Consider the following 15,450-nt stretch of genomic DNA (forward strand, 5'->3'; position numbering starts at 1 on the left):
GTTGTATTTCACGCCTGTTAAATTAGTCTATGTAACAGCAACGATTGAAATACTATTAAGCTGAACCACCGGGTCCACCACCGGCTAGTACAAAAACACAGAGGATAAAATTCGGGGGAGCGAAGTTGTGATATCAGTCAACAGCCACAAGACAGAGCTTAAAAAGATTGCCATAAGAGCAGGAAGCACATGTGTAAGAAAAAAGATTGCAATAAGAGCAGGAAACACATGTGTACTGAAACCATTGGAGTGTTCATCAATCAATCAGGCAACAAATGAACTGCACTTGTTTAGATCTCAACACGTTTCTAGATGTTCTTCCGTTGCTTCTCTCCATAAACAAACTAAACAAAAGCGTAACATTTCGAGTTGTGATATATAGAAACTTTACATGTTTGTAGCATCTTCCGTAGAAAAACAAGACACAAGTCGATTTGTCCCCACCACCATCTAGATTGCAGCCAACATAACAACATACATCAAAATATAACGTTACTTTTCCTTTTCCCATTTTTGAAAACCACTTTTTGTATAAAGATACTGCTGAGCAATCATTTTTCGTTTTAAAATAATGGCTTTCACCAAAGTTTTGGTAGTCTTAAACTCTTAATGGTAGTGAAAGAGAGTTGATTTTTTTGTAACTTCCACTGCCAATTAAAAAAAAAAGGGCTTCTCCACCTACGTCACCACTACCCGTTATGCTCCCACCAAGCTTCTTGTGCACACAAACGACACCGGTTCAGTTGTCTTACCAACTGGATTCCCTTTCTTCTCTACCCCTTTCCCATATTCGAATTCTCTAACTTTTGTAAATTAAAGAACTAAAAAGTAGAGAAGAGAAGTGGCTTCAGAATCTCAGATAACCATTGTTCCCAAACTAATCAAAGTGACCAAATTAATTCTCACTAAATAACAATTAGACCTTTTCTACAGATATTTAAAAATAATTAAACATTTTTTAAAGATTGGGAAATGTTTTTTTGAAAACTTTTTTTTTTAATTTGAATTACTTTGAGTTTCTGTTTATGAAAACGAATTTTCTTTTAAAAGAGTTTATGAATATATTTTTGAATATGTATATAATATCTTTTTAATTTAGATTTAGAAATACCTTCATAAATAAGTATAATATCTTCTTATAATTTAGAAGTATATTATATTTAGAAAAATCTTCCTAAACTTAATTAAGAAAGATATCATATATATCCAAGAATATATTCTTAAACTCTTTTAAAAGAAAATTCGTTTTGGAAAACAAAAATTGAAAAAAGTAATTCGAAAAAGGAAGACATTTGATACATGTGTATATATATATATATCGTATCTTCGTAAAATTTGGGAAATTGTTCATAAATATGTATCTACGAGGACATTCTTGAATGTAGATTTACGAATATCTTACTAAATTAGAATTACATATATTAACAATGATATTTCAAGAAATATATAACATCTTTCTAAAAATTTTGAAAGACATTCTTAAATTTGATACCTTCATTTAATAAAAGCACTCTGCATATTTAAAATATCTTCGTAAATTTTTGAAAGATGTATATATTAAAAAATATTTATAAAGATATGCATGTAAATTAAATTTAACAAGATGTCAGACATATTTAAGAATAATTTTTAAATATACATACAAGTCATATTTAATAAATCTAGTTAACGTTTATGAAGACAATCATTAATTTAGGAAAAATTATAAATCCAGGAAGATATAATACATGTTCAAATTTTTTTTAACGATTTTAACAAGAAATTGAAATTTTTTGCAAAACAATCCTTCGAGTCTTTATTTTCGAATTTTAATATTAGTATATATAAATAAGTCAATTAATTAAAATTATAATGAGAATAAAACTATTAGTTTCCATTTTTATGAAATCAAATATGGTTACTTTGACTTCTATATTTAGAGAATAAAACTAAAAAGAAGCTGTTAGACTTGACTAAAAAGCAAACAAAAGTTTAATTTGAACTGCACAGATTTCAATCGTTTCTCTCCCTCGCTCCTCCATGAAAGCTACCTTCGTCTCCTCCACTGCGCGAACTGTGGACTCCCTGAGAGATCTCCTCTAGAGCAAGACTTCGTTTGTTCAATTTAGAGCAAAGCTCACACCATGATCTCCAGCAGAGTATTAAATTCGCCTGCTCCCAAGGTCCGTGGCGGCAACGGACCATCCTCAGCTCCTGTACCGGTCACCAGAGCCATAGTGACCAATGCTGACGCCACTGGTTCTGCTTCCGAAGATGACATGTATACAAATTCAGACGACTTCTCTCTTGCGAACAGTAGAGTGTCTACTAACGTCGGTCGTAGGCACGGAAGAAACTTGTCTTATTGTACCTGCTCCGAGGTGAGGTCCTCTAGGGAGACTCTGGATCCACTATGGTTTCGTACGATTTGATGATTTTTTTCCGCAGTAATAATAAAAATGACTCCTCAAAAAAAAAAAAGAGATTCTGAGGCATTTTTCTATTGTAGAGGCTTCCTTTAATTTTAGAAGAAAATATAGTGGTGGACAGGGTGGTGGATATGATATTTTAGAGCTTGTCTGTCACATCAGAGAAGAACTGCATGTGTTGGTTCTGTTTAACTTGTATAATGGTGGAACAACAATGATGTGATTTTGTTTTCTTTATTGATCTTATCATGATCTAAGTTGATATTGCAGGAGTTTGATGCTGACAAATTTTACACAAGAGTTATCCCTCCATTTTCCGGGGCAGCAGAGGAATCTGGAGAAATTAAACCAGCAAGGTCAGGTGTTCAAGTTTCACAAGGCAAGACAGACGATTGTGTAGAAAGTAAAAAGACTGGACATTCTACTAGGTATTCTCTTTTTTACTTTAGCTCTTCATGTGAAATGAGTTCTGTCTGATTCTACTAAACCATTTTTTAACGTTTTTGTTTGTATTCCCGTAGACTTAGTGCTGTTTCTGAGTCATTTGGGCCATCTGATCAAGATCTCGTTCGGATGCCAACTTTTCATGCAAGGTAACATAGAAAACCCCACCGTTATCTTCAATCAGTTTTGTAAACAAAGTTGGATTGAGCCGCCTATTTTTTATGTACCTTGATACAGTGCTCGTGGCACATGGCTTGCAGTGGTTTCCTATGATGCATGTGTGCGACTTTGCCTTCATGCGTGGGCAAAGGGTTGCATGGAGGCTCCCATGTTTCTGGAAAACGAATGTGCTCTTCTACGAGAAGCATTCGGGTGAGTTTATCATTGACGTGTAGATATTTTATATTTCTTTATACAACCTGAAGTCGAATGATATGTTTTCATCCACATGCCTCAAAAGTAATTATTAACAGATTTTTTTTTGGGGTTGAAACTGAATACAGGTTGACGCAACTCCTTTTGCGATCGGAGGAGGAAATGCGGGTGAATCAATCTTCACAAGCTCCGCACGAGGGAGTTGCACCAAAACCCAACAAAAACACTGGCAAAATGATGGTTCAAGGTAAATTTTTTTATTCCACGTTCCATCTGCTGCTCTTATTTGGCTGCCCTCCTATAACCAATAAGCATAAATGAACTTTATCTTCTTCTGCAGTACGACGTGTTGAAACAGTTTTGGATGCTCCAACAAGTTTAAAGCCATCGCTGAAAAAGTTTGAGAAATCCCGGGGTTACTTTTCCAATATCTCAACACGTATATCTTCTGGATGGCGGGCTCTAAGGAAGAACTATCTTCGTGTACCTGCAAATGGTTCTTCTGTTTCACGTCAAAGCCCGGGACATGTACATGCCAGACCAGAGTGCTTAAAGCAAGTTTCTTGTCCCCTGAAAGTTGGTGTCACAAGTCCACGTAATAGTTCAACGTCTTATGATGATGCTCAAGGTATGACTTTACTTAGCATATGTCATATATATATATATATATATTTATATATATCAGTATGTGTGGGCGAGGTGAGGAAGATATTAGTTCCATGTTTCGCCATTTCACTGCTTTATGTTTTTTTGTGTGATAATTTTTATAAATATTGGTTAATCCGTTTAATTCTGTCATTCAGAGACATACACGTGTAGGTTAAGATTGAAAAGCTTAACTGAAGATGACCCCATTATCATGCAACCTGGATCCGATGAAGGGCATGTCTTGTATGTACTTATTATATATATATATATATGTATATATCTGACTTTCTTTCCCCTCTCCCAAATCCACTACGGGTAACTTGCCATATATGCTGTGTCTCACAAAGTACATGTAATTTCAACAGCTTTCCTGATAGTCATGGAGATGATCTGATTGTTGAAATACTTGAACCAAACGGGAAGGAATTTGGGCGTGCGCTTGTCCAGCTAGCCAAGTTTTCTGAAGATTCCGTGAGTCATTTTTACTTGCCTTTTTCATTTGTTAGTACCTATCAAATTAATGCTTCTAAATGAAGAATGCATACAGGATGAGAAACTTCTCTGGTGGTCTGTATTTCGTGAGCCAGGACATCAACTTGTGGGAAAACTCCAGCTCTATATTGACTATTCAGCAAGTTCTGATGATAATAGCCATTTGAAGGTGTGTTAGCTACCTCTCTCTCTCTAATTATATTTGGTATCTGTGATGATCTCTCTTTTTCTTTGCTTCCTCTAAGTGAATTGGCATCTCTCTGTAGGAGACTGAGAGACACTCCAGCAGTCCATTTCTTTAAGCAACTTTTAGCTTGTTGATAGTAACAACAACTACCTCTTCTCTTGTTGATAGTAACTAGATAACTTTAATCAGAATTTTTTTTTTTTATAATGGTTATTAATTTATTACAAGATGGGAGCTTATGGTTGTGTAAGAGCTTATGCACACGTACATTCAGCTCCTCTCTAAGTTCATTAAATGAAACGTTCCTCAAATTCATTGAAAATATATCCTCTGTTTGAAGTATGCGTATCCTCTTCAGATTATGTGTCTGAACACACATATATATATATAAAACTCATTGTATAGTGCTCAGAAGATTTCGGTGAATTGATTTTCTTGTCTCACCTTCCTGTAGGGTGGTTCTGTTGCGGAAACAGACGCATATGACCTAGTCTTGGAAGTGGCCTTGAAAATGCAGTGGTTCCAGCAAAGAAACTTGTTGTTATATGGTTCATGGAAATGGCTTTTGGAAGAATTTTCCTCCTACTATGGGATTTCAGATGTCTACACCAAGCTCAGGTATACACGTATTCACTTTCTATTATTCTTCTTTCATTTTTTTATCATTTGAGAGATATACTATAACTCCGTTTTCTCTATCTTGTTTTGTTGTTTTAAGATACTTGACCTATGTGATGGATGTCGCTACACCGACCTCAGACTGTCTCCATTTGGTGCATGACTTGCTAACACCTGTCATCATGAAAGGAAATGACAAGGCCACCTTGAGTCATCAAGAGGTATCATATATATTATTTTCTCTTTGCCCTTTTCTGGTTTTGTGTGAATCTTGTCTCAAGTTAAGCCAAGAATAAGATTTAACTCCAAAGTTAGCTTATATACTTTGATCATAAATACCTGAGTCTGAGCATCACAGTAGCAATAATTCTATGTTATTCACCATTGTATTCATAGTTGTGCATGCAATGATGAATGACAGAGGTGGACTTCTTGTAGTTCACATTGAAAATTTAAACATCAAATATCAAGTTATTTCTGTTTGCTGTTGATATATTTTTTCTTGATTTTTTTGTGTGTGGAAGCATAGTAGTCTCGTCATACAAATGCTTTTTCTTCTTCTCAACCGCTTATCAATCTCCGTTTTTTTTTCAACAGAATCGGATCCTAAATGGAATCAAGGACCAAACCGAGCAGATCCTGAAGCTGGTCTTCGAGAACTACAAATCTCTTGAGGAGTCTTCTTTCTCTGGAATAAAAGATGTAGTCAGTTCTGCAACAGGAGTTCCAGCGCCAGCACTCGCTCCCGCTGTTAAATTGTACATGCTTCTGCATGATGTCTTGTCTCCAGAGGATAAGACTAATCTTTGTCATTACTTCCAAGTAAAGCGTACACCCTCTCTATTGCCTTACTTTACTCTTGGTTAAATTTTCTTCATCTGTTTTGCATCAATGCTTTTTATAGGTAGCAGCAAAGAAGAGATCTAGAATGCACATCGGTGAGATAGATGAATTTGTTAGAAAAAACAATGATCCCAATTTTTGGGATCCTTCTTCAAGGGCTGCTTACCATAAAATGATTATGGTCTGCAAGAATGTAAAGAATGAGATTTATACTGATATTGAGATCCACAATCAAAATATACTTCCCAGGTTAGTATGCAAGTGAAAAAGTTATGTTCAGCTAGTCTTCTGTTCAACTATTTCCAAATAATTGATATGAAAGGGTCTTGTAGCATCTTCCTGCAGGTGTTGATTGCCCAATGCTTGTTATATTGTTTTATGCAGCTTTATTGACCTTTCAAACCTGTCAGCATCCATATATAGCACTGATCTCTGCAACAGACTTCGAACCTTCCTTGTTGCTTGTCCACCGTCTGGTCCTTCACCAGCAGTTCAACAGCTTGTGATTGCAACTGAAGACTTTCAACGTGACCTTTCCAGCTGGAACATCCGGTAAGTCATATAGAGTATTTGATTTTTTTTTTGTTTAAATTGTTGTCATAGTTTTTGACTGGTATGATGTTTTTATTTTACAGTCCTATCCAAGCTGGTGTTGATGCAAAAGAATTGTTCCACCTATATATTATGACTTGGATTCAAAATAGACGCCTTTACTTACTTGAATCATGCAAACTTGATAAGGTATACATATGGCTTCTCTGTGTGCCTTTCTTCAATTCTAAACCAAACTGTGGAGAAGTAAAAAATATATATTTTTGCTCCATACTCTTGGTGTTATCAGCTTATGGCACATCATTGAGAAACTGACTCACTCCTTTGTGTCCATTAACAAAACTTGTCAATTCAATCAGGTAAAATGGTGCGGAGTGGGGACACAACATTCAGCAACCCCATTTGTTGATGAAATGTACACCAGGCTGAACGAAACCATTCAAGACTATCAAGCTATCATTTCTAGATGGCCGGAATATATTTACGTTCTGGAGAGTGTAAGTTTAGCGGTTCTTTGAGGCCTTAGGCAACTGTGAAAAGATTTTCCATTGCATGTTTATAAGCTACAACATAAATTGTGTTTTTTATAGGCCATAGCTGATGTTGAAATAGCAATTGTGGAAGCTCTGGAGAAGCGGTATGCAGATGTCTTATCACCTCTGAAAGAAAACTCAGCTCCAAAAAAGCTAAGCTTCAAGTATGTCAAATACCTAACCAAAAGATCTGCGGTTTCATATGTAGTTCCGGATGAGGTGAGAGTTTCCAACATTTTTTTTCCTTAAATTAAGAAAGATTTGTTTGTTTTGCTGAAAAGTTTATTTATCTGGTGGTGCAGCTCGGCATTCTACTAAACTCTGTGAAGAGAATGCTTGATGTTCTAGGGCCTGATATAGAGGCTCAATTTCAAGCATGGTCTTCATGCGTTCCTGATGGATCTAGGAACGCAGCTGCTGGGGATCGTCTTTCTGAGGTGACAGTGATGCTCAGAGCCAAGTTTCGAAGTTACGTTCAAGCTATAGTCGAAAAACTCGTAAAAAATGTGAGTTCCATGTTTTTGTGTAATCTTGTTGAATATTTTGAGATCCTAGTCCCATAATTAAAATGTCTATGTTGTAATTGGCTATTCTTTTTTTTTTAGAGCAAACTAAAAAAGGAGACAATGTTGAAGAAGATTCTTCAGTACTCTAAAGAAAGTGTTGGAGAATCGGACATGAGAAGAAAAATGCAAAAGCTGAAGGAGCAGCTCACCAACACAGTGAATCATCTACATTTCGTTTGTTCAACGGATGTGTTCATCGCATTGTCCCGAGGATACTGGGATCATATGGGATGGGTAACTATTTCAATATTGTCTCCTTAGTTTTGTTTGTCTGGGGGAGAGCTGACTCTTCTTCTCTTGCCCATGACAGATTGTTCTAAGCTTTTTGGAGAACAAAAAAGAGAAGAGAGCTTGGTACAAGGGTTCTAGAGTTGCTGTCTCTGTAAGGCCCCCTCTACTTTTGATTGCATGACTTTAAGACTTTACCTTTTTTTTTGTACTATATAAATGGTGCATACATGCAGATACTAGACGATACATTTGCAGCAGAGATGCAAAAGCTACTAGGAGATTCGTTGAGAGAGCAAGACTTGAAGCCTCCGAGATCGATTGTGGAGGTTCGCTCGATTCTTTGCAAGGACACTACAGTTAATGAAGGCAAGTCTTTCTAAAGACGATCAAGGACACTTGTTATTGGGCAAAAAATTCTAGAGGAATCATTAAATTTTGAGATTCTTATTGTTATTGGTTCGTGAATTGTTAAAATCTAAATAGAATCCATTGTTATTGGGGTGATGATTTTTAAATTTCACTCAAAATCCTTTGTTATTGGAAAAGTTTAGTTTTCATTGATTTTAAGATTATATTAAAATCTATTGTTATTGGGATGTAAATTTTCTTTGTTTTTACTCATAGTACTCAATTTTGAGAATATCATCTATACCCATAAGATTTTTGTAATTAATGTAATAAAATACATTCACATACAAAAACTCAAATTGAAGAATGAAATAATATACAAATCACAACTTTAACATAATACAATTCATAACTTAAAAAATAGAAAACAAATATTAAAAACTTAAAATAAAAATTGTAAAAATTGTTTTAAAAAGCACTTTCGAATTAAAAAAAAAACATTTCAAAAATTATAATTCAAATTGTTTTTACAAAATTCAAATTTAAAACATATATTTCGAAATTATATAAAAAATATTTTTATTATTTTTTATTATTTATATATCTATAATGTAAGAAGTAGAAATTAAAATTTTTGGTCATTTTATTTCTTGAGAACTTTTTTGTGACAAAAACTTTTCTAAAATTTGTTTAAGAATTGCCTTAATTGAAATCATTTTCTTTTTTTTTTTCTATCACCATTAATTTCTTACTTTAAAAGTTAATAATAACCAATAGAATTCTATACACAAGTAATGAAAATCTATATAAAAGTATTTGATAAAATTTGTTAAATCTAGTTAACTTGTAAAATCCTGTCAACTATTAAAATCATCAAATTCCACAGAAATTCATGTTCCAATAACCCCCCTAAATGAATCTTCAAGATTGATTCTTAGCTTTTAAGGATCAGATCTCATTTGCTCATGTCACAGTTTACTTTAGCACTAAAATGTCAATATATTACAAGTTTACAACACTGACTGGGTTTTATGTCCTATCCGAGTTGTGATGAGAGCTGACAACACGGAAAAGTGAAATACAAAAACTCTCTTTTACCAAAATTGTCTAAATTCATGGAGAATAAGTCTGATTTTATATAATCACAAAAAAGGTTTAAAAAGAAAAAAATCAAGAGCTCAGTCAAATGGCATTACATCTGGAATAATCAGAGGAATGCGATGGACCCAACCATCGCTAAAGCCTAATATCATCACAGCTCTTTTAATGCACCAGCCGGGAATCGAACCCGGATCTGTACCGTGGCAGGGTACTATTCTACCACTAGACCACAGGTGCTTGTTGACTTCTCTAAAACAATCCTTTATTTGTTCATTTAATCTATACAAAACTAACAAAGTAACAGCCACATGATGGAAACAGAGTAGAGAGAAGAAGAAGACGTTTGTTGCAGGAAATGGCGATTCCGATGACAAGAATGATGGTTCCTCCTCAGGTAAGCTCTTCGCTTCGTCTCTCGCATCCGAATCTATCAAACTCCACTCGCGTTCCTTTGCTCTGTCGCTGTGCTCCATCACAACTCCAACCACTTCGGTCTGCTCTCTTTCCCTCAACCTTGTTAAGGTGAACTTACTTTGTCTGAACACTGAGAACCCATTTGTCAATATGTTGAAAATTTCCTTTAGGTCTGGACTCTCTCTGTCGGCAGGAGCTCACGCCATCCCGCATCCAGATAAGGTACTTGTGTTTCTTCTTTGGTTGTGTAATAAAGAAAAGAGATTGGGTGTTTAGTAGGGAGTTATGAGAGATTGAAAATAGACCTTTTAGTGGTCGACCTTTTATAGATAGAGAAAGGTGGGGAAGATGCTCTCTTTGTAAGTAGCTACAGAGGTGGTGTCATAGCTGTTGCTGATGGTGTTTCCAGGTAACTTCTTTGCTTTTATGCTAAAATTTGATTTTAGTTCTTATGGGTTTATCTTGATTTTTGATAAAGTTTATCTCTTTTAATCTCAGCTGGGCTGAACAAGATGTTGATCCTTCCTTGTTCTCCAAAGAGCTCATGGCTAATGCTTCTCGTCTAGTTGATGACGAAGAGGTTAGTTTTGTCAAAGTCTTAAATCTATCTTTTGAGTGTTTTGTGGTTTTCTGATTACGCTTTGGACACAGGTGAGATATGATCCTGGTTTCCTCATTGACAAAGCTCACACCGCAACTACTTCCAGAGGTTCTGCTACAATGTGAGATTTGAATTACAAGCTATTCTCTTCTAAGGTTGTTTAGCCATGTTTTGATAGCTTGATGTGGGGGTTATTGGTGAAGCAGTATTGTAGCGATGCTTGAGGAAGTTGGTGTTCTGAAAATAGGCAATGTTGGAGACTGTGGACTTAAGCTTCTCCGAGAAGGTTCTTTTTCTTCTTATCCTTCTGTAACCTGAGACACTATAGATTGTTTCAGTGGTCAACCTTGGAGGAATAGACTTTGATTTCATTCTCATTCATTCTGCAGGTCAGATCATATTTTCGACTACTCCACAAGAGCATTATTTTGACTGTCCCTTCCAACTAAGCTCTGAAGGCTCTGCTCAAACTTATATGGATGCATCGGTAAACAAAATTGTACCAATCTTCATGATTTGTTCTAGTACTGTCCCTCTGTAACACTCTTCTTCTTACTTTCAAGCAGTTTAACATAATGGAAGTAAAGAAAGGAGACGTGATTGTGATGGGTTCAGACGGGCTTTTCGATAACGTATTTGATCATGAGATTGTTAATATAGTGACCAAACATACAGATGTGGCAGAATCATGTATGCACTCTATATAAATTAACTATCTGCCTTGGTATATAGTCTATAGTTTAGAAGTGACATTTGTTTTTGGTACAACTATTACAGCGAGATTACTAGCTGAAGTGGCGAGTAGCCATTCAAGAGATCCAGGCTTTGAGTCTCCATATGCATTGGAAGCAAGAGCCAAGGTAGGTTTTTTAATCAAACCCAATAATGGATTTTTTCAGTTTGCCTTCTGACTCCCATGTACACAGGGGTTTGATGTTCCTCTCTGGAAGAAGGCATTGGGAATGAAGCTTACAGGTATAAAAATTTAACAGTTCCATTATTAATTTATTACAGAAAGAGCAGTTTCTGAGTTGATGTTTGGTTCTGCAGGAGGGAAGCTTGATGATGTTACTGTTATCGTTGCCCAAGTGGTGGACTCTTGAGTCTTATGTGATTGATCTTTTCTCATTATTGATTTGAACAAGTCTTTGTACAAAGACACTTGTCATTGTGTTGGATGATCTTATCAAAGAAATTAAATATTTATCCTTGTGAATCAAACTCTTTATAGCTCATCTATTCCCCTTAGTATATCTCATAAAAAAATACAAAATTTTCTAACGACAAAGCAAACAGACAACATTATTGCATGGAAACAAACTAGTATACAGACAGAGATCTCTCTAACGAGCTAGTGTGTCAACACTAAGAACCAGCAGCGCTATGAAGAATCAGTATACCTGAATTAGGCAAAGCAGATACAAGCCAGATGCATGTTTGTGTATGGTCTTCAAGCTGCTGCGCCATTGACATCATGAAAGAATGATTTGACAGTTTCATAAGTGGACCAGCAGATGGCAGCAGCTGGAGCATGGAAGAGCATTCTTGGTAGCCATCCTCTAGCAAGTCCTCTATACCCGTCTTTCTTTATTATCGTGCGAAACACTTCGCCTATAGAACTGCTCTTGAAACGGTCACAACCGCACACCCCCTGAAACATCACCATAGACATCGCTTATAGAACTATTCTATTCCACAAATGATCAAAGCCTAATACTCTTTAATCCTATAGTCACCGATAGTTTCATCTTTCTTCTACCTCAGTAATTAAGTTTCATAATCACAAAGCTTGCTACATCCTCTACATAACTGCACACATCATCTAGCATAACTATACCTTGGTTTCTCGGCAATGTCCTAAAAAGCGTTAGGCGGTGGTTAGTTGTCTTATAGAAGATTATTGTTTAGGCGGACATCTAGGCGACTTTTCAAACACCTAGACCGTTTGAAAAAATTATCTGCGGACTAGGCGTGCATCTAGACCGATTTTTACACTAGAGTTACAGTTGTTTAGATTCCAAATCTTACCTGACATTGCAACTGCGTCTTGACAACATCAAGCGGCGTGGTCAAAACAGCAGCCAAGCCACCACCTGCAGCTCCAGCAGTAGCATAAACCAACAAACCTTCCTCCTCCTCTCCGCGACCAACAAACTCGGGCGAAATCTCCCTCAAACCCCTCTTAACCGCCTCATACGTGGCGAAATGAACAGCAGTAAACGGAGCATTCATAAGCACAGTCGTCCTATAAGAAGCATAAAAAGCACCAAACCCTTCCTCCCTCATCACCCTCTTCACACAATCCCAAACCCCTCCATACATCCCCTTCCCTATCTGCAGCCTCTGCTTAACCATATCCATCGGAGTAAACACGGCGTCGCTCGCCACGGTGGCGAACACGCCGGAAACCGCGTGAGCTAAAGAGTTGTTAGGGTTCCCGCCGGACAGATACTTCTTGGAGACTTCGTAGAATGAGAAGTAGACGGCGTGGGCCGGGCCCGCGCCGAGCCCCATGGCCCATATGCCTCGGTAGAGAGCAGACGGGCCCTCTGTTTTGATGATCGAACGGAAAGCTTGGGTGATGCCGACGGGTTTGATGGGGCACGAGCGGATGGTTTGCATGTGGGTCTTGATGGTGTCGACTGGGAACATGGCCATGTGTTCGACGGAGCCGGCTATCGAACCGGCGACCATGAGGTGCCAGAACCGGAGCTTGTCGTTTTGAGAGGGGATGAGAACGGTTGGATGAAAGTCGGGTGGTTGTGGGATGGGAAGGAGGTCGGGTTTTGGGAATTTAGATGCGGTTGTGGCGGCGGCTTCTGTCGCCATTGTGTGGGAAGCGAGAGAAATGTTTCTTTGGGAGGGAGAGGTTGTTAAATTAGGGTTCCAAGATAGTTGGAGAGAGCTATTATTCCCAATTCACTCTGGAATCTCCGACAAGAGAGCGGCGGTTTAACTCTACTTGGGCTTTACATCTTTTCCCCTAAAGTATATATATTGTCTTAATTTGTTTAATTTGTTTTATTAGAAAATCTTCCTTTTTTTTATAATGTGAGCAGATCCTAAAATTCAGTTTGCTATTATATATAGATTATTACATTGTACGACCATTAAAAAAAAAGTTGGTTAGAAAAAACTTCCTAAAAGATATATTTTTATATTTTTTATATATTAAAAAAACATATTAATTTTGATAATTAATGTATTATTTTCTATATTTGCCAATTTTCAATAATTTTATATCTATAATACTCTAATAAATACGATTAATTTTTCAATTTTGTAATTTATTATTATTAACTAGTAAAAGTACTTAGAAAACATAGGAGATATTATATTTGATATTATTGTATGTTAAGTTTCATTTGAAGTATAAATTTTTATTGAAGAATATGATTTTTTTTAACAAGAAGCTATTCTAAATTAAGAAGAACTTAAACTCGATAGCCAAAACGGTGAAATTGAATCGACATAAACCATAGCTGATGACAGACTTCTAATACTGCCTGCTAATTTGTCAGCTATTGTTTTCTTTGCTATTAGAACATGTCGGATTGCAAAGGTGAGGAAGAAACGCTTACATCATAGGAATTCTTCCATATACGTTGTGAAAACCGGTCATTCTAGACACCATCTTTATCAATTGAGATCAGTCTATTGCAAACACCACTTCCGAAATATGTAGTAGAATCTTCATGCATTCAATTGTCCAAATCAACATGTTACATTCTGCATGTAAATGTGATAGACTTTTATGGATATCCATGGTTCTCATCGTAGATTCAGTTGCTTCTTCTTTTCTGCACATCCTTGTTTTGTATAGTTCGACTCTTCTTTCTAGGATCCGTCGATAAAGCATTACGTCCTGTCATTAATCTAAATTATCTTTTGATATATGGTAATTTTTTCACTGTTGTGGAGACATTTATTTGCGCTTCCGACTATAAAATCCCTTCAATATCTGCCATTTGAAGAATTTCTGGAAGAATTTTTATTTTATTCTTAAATTTTTTATCATTTCGATTTTTCTAAATATACCAAATAATGACATGGTTATTAATTTTGTCTTTTATTTGAGAAGTTTATTATATTATTTTTTTAGGGATATAAACTGGGTGTATCCGGCCTAAAATTCAGTCTGGTGTTAATAGAGCTATACAATTCTTCATGCTTTTTAGATTTTTTGGGTTTCTTGTAATTATTTATTATAAGTTTATGACATTGTATTTGTCACTTTTATATGTGTTTTTAATATAAACTGGGTGTATCCGGCCTAAAATTCAGTCTGGTGTTAATAGAGCTATACAATTCTTCATGCTTTTTAGATTTTTTGGGTTTCTTGTAATTATTTATTATAAGTTTATGACATTGTATTTGTCACTTTTATATGTGTTTTTAAGGATATGCACATGTTCTGTCGGTTATGTACGTTAGGGATTTTATCCAAACCTGAAAACACAAACTAGAACGAACCAGAAAAAAAAGCTGAATAGGATCGAGTTTGGTTATGACTAATTTACTCTATATTCAGCTTGATTATTCTTGATGAGTTTCCCAGAAGAATACTATGGTGACCATTTAAATTCGGATTGAGGTTTCCGAATTTTTGGTAGTAATAAGCTCGTAAGCTCTATTAATGTGTGTTTTAACTTTTGGATCAAATTCAATTATGTTTTTTTTATGGATTCAGCTTAGATAATGGTTTACCTAATATCCAAAGTAATCCAAAAAAATAGAACGAGTATCCAAAAATATCCGAACTAACCAAAAATATGTAGTAATAAATTACTTAAATTTTTCCAAAATACTCAAAAATATCCAACACCAAAGTTACATAAAAATGGTTAATGAGTCTAGTTTCAGAAAACAAAAAAGAAGAGTTTAGTTTACTTTGAAATCTTTGGTCTAATTCATATTTCAGTTAAAATCAGATATTATCTGATACCTGAAATACCTACTTCTGTAACCCCATTCGAGTATATTTCTAGAACCAAATCCGATCAAGATGGGGGGGGGATCTTTTGGGTCAGGCTTGGTTCGATTTTGGATTTGTTTTATGTTCACCCCTGGTTGCACACTTTCAAACCCC

At 35.8% G+C, this 15,450-nt stretch overlaps 3 protein-coding genes and 2 non-coding genes across 8 annotated transcripts; 2 read left to right on the plus strand and 3 right to left on the minus strand.

The window, feature by feature from the left end:
• Window positions 1-4: 4 nt before the first annotated feature.
• On the plus strand, window positions 5-8,620 carry LOC103867973. The gene is made up of 21 exons (XM_009146073.3): window positions 5-2,360; window positions 2,679-2,836; window positions 2,930-3,001; window positions 3,090-3,224; window positions 3,356-3,474; window positions 3,568-3,855; window positions 4,031-4,118; window positions 4,241-4,346; window positions 4,423-4,536; window positions 5,009-5,172; window positions 5,273-5,393; window positions 5,770-5,994; window positions 6,077-6,264; window positions 6,400-6,567; window positions 6,651-6,756; window positions 6,927-7,064; window positions 7,158-7,319; window positions 7,403-7,606; window positions 7,706-7,900; window positions 7,977-8,048; window positions 8,131-8,620. Exons 1-21 carry the CDS (start codon window positions 2,124-2,126, stop codon window positions 8,275-8,277), a joined length of 3,207 nt encoding a protein of 1,068 aa, XP_009144321.2. The 5' UTR covers window positions 5-2,123; the 3' UTR covers window positions 8,278-8,620.
• Window positions 8,621-9,419: 799 nt separating this feature from the next.
• LOC117134526 lies at window positions 9,420-9,506 on the minus strand. Its single transcript, XR_004458711.1, has one exon. It is a non-coding gene; the product is annotated as a small nucleolar RNA snoR114 (small nucleolar RNA).
• A 6-nt stretch (window positions 9,507-9,512) lies between these two features.
• Window positions 9,513-9,583, minus strand: TRNAG-GCC. The gene has a single exon. It is a non-coding gene; the product is annotated as a tRNA-Gly (tRNA).
• A 2-nt stretch (window positions 9,584-9,585) lies between these two features.
• LOC103867976 (probable protein phosphatase 2C 26) lies at window positions 9,586-11,594 on the plus strand. 2 transcript variants are annotated; one of them, XM_009146075.3, is made up of 11 exons: window positions 9,586-9,838; window positions 9,931-9,982; window positions 10,090-10,169; window positions 10,259-10,340; window positions 10,412-10,482; window positions 10,568-10,647; window positions 10,751-10,848; window positions 10,928-11,051; window positions 11,139-11,221; window positions 11,288-11,336; window positions 11,412-11,594. In XM_009146075.3, exons 1-11 carry the CDS (start codon window positions 9,702-9,704, stop codon window positions 11,462-11,464), a joined length of 909 nt encoding a protein of 302 aa, XP_009144323.1. In that variant the 5' UTR covers window positions 9,586-9,701; the 3' UTR covers window positions 11,465-11,594. The 2 variants fall into 2 exon arrangements, with proteins under 2 accessions (XP_009144323.1, XP_033147262.1); XM_033291371.1 differs by having other exon boundaries at window positions 9,655-9,838; window positions 10,073-10,169.
• Window positions 11,548-15,282, minus strand: LOC103867974 (mitoferrin). Of its 3 annotated transcripts, XM_033291370.1 has the most exons (3): window positions 12,390-15,282; window positions 11,787-12,012; window positions 11,548-11,752 (listed from the first exon to the last, which is right to left on the minus strand). In XM_033291370.1, exons 1-2 carry the CDS (start codon window positions 13,188-13,190, stop codon window positions 11,812-11,814), a joined length of 1,002 nt encoding a protein of 333 aa, XP_033147261.1. In that variant the 5' UTR covers window positions 13,191-15,282; the 3' UTR covers window positions 11,548-11,752; window positions 11,787-11,811. The 3 variants fall into 3 exon arrangements, 2 of the variants coding, with proteins under 2 accessions (XP_033147261.1, XP_009144322.1); XM_009146074.3 differs by having other exon boundaries at window positions 11,563-12,012; XR_004458107.1 differs by lacking the exon at window positions 11,548-11,752 and having other exon boundaries at window positions 11,923-12,149; window positions 12,298-15,282.
• Window positions 15,283-15,450: the final 168 nt, after the last annotated feature.

Source organism: Brassica rapa, chromosome A05 (assembly GCF_000309985.2).
Source record: "Brassica rapa cultivar Chiifu-401-42 chromosome A05, CAAS_Brap_v3.01, whole genome shotgun sequence".
Taxonomy (NCBI): domain Eukaryota; kingdom Viridiplantae; phylum Streptophyta; class Magnoliopsida; order Brassicales; family Brassicaceae; genus Brassica; species Brassica rapa.

Coding starts and splice junctions, on each gene's coding strand:
- LOC103867974 (XM_033291370.1), bottom strand. CDS start 13,190: ATGGCGACAGAAGCCGCCGCCACAACCGCATCTAAATTCCCAAAACCC. Junction 12,013..12,389: donor AGACGCAGTTGCAATGTCAG/GTAAGATTTGGA, acceptor GTGATGTTTCAG/GGGGTGTGCGGTTGTGACCG.
- LOC103867973 (XM_009146073.3), top strand. CDS start 2,124: ATGATCTCCAGCAGAGTATTAAATTCGCCTGCTCCCAAGGTCCGTGGC. Junction 2,837..2,929: donor AAGACTGGACATTCTACTAG/GTATTCTCTTTT, acceptor GTATTCCCGTAG/ACTTAGTGCTGTTTCTGAGT. Junction 6,568..6,650: donor CTTTCCAGCTGGAACATCCG/GTAAGTCATATA, acceptor TTTATTTTACAG/TCCTATCCAAGCTGGTGTTG.
- LOC103867976 (XM_009146075.3), top strand. CDS start 9,702: ATGGCGATTCCGATGACAAGAATGATGGTTCCTCCTCAGGTAAGCTCT. Junction 11,222..11,287: donor CATTGGAAGCAAGAGCCAAG/GTAGGTTTTTTA, acceptor CCATGTACACAG/GGGTTTGATGTTCCTCTCTG. Junction 11,337..11,411: donor ATTGGGAATGAAGCTTACAG/GTATAAAAATTT, acceptor TTGGTTCTGCAG/GAGGGAAGCTTGATGATGTT.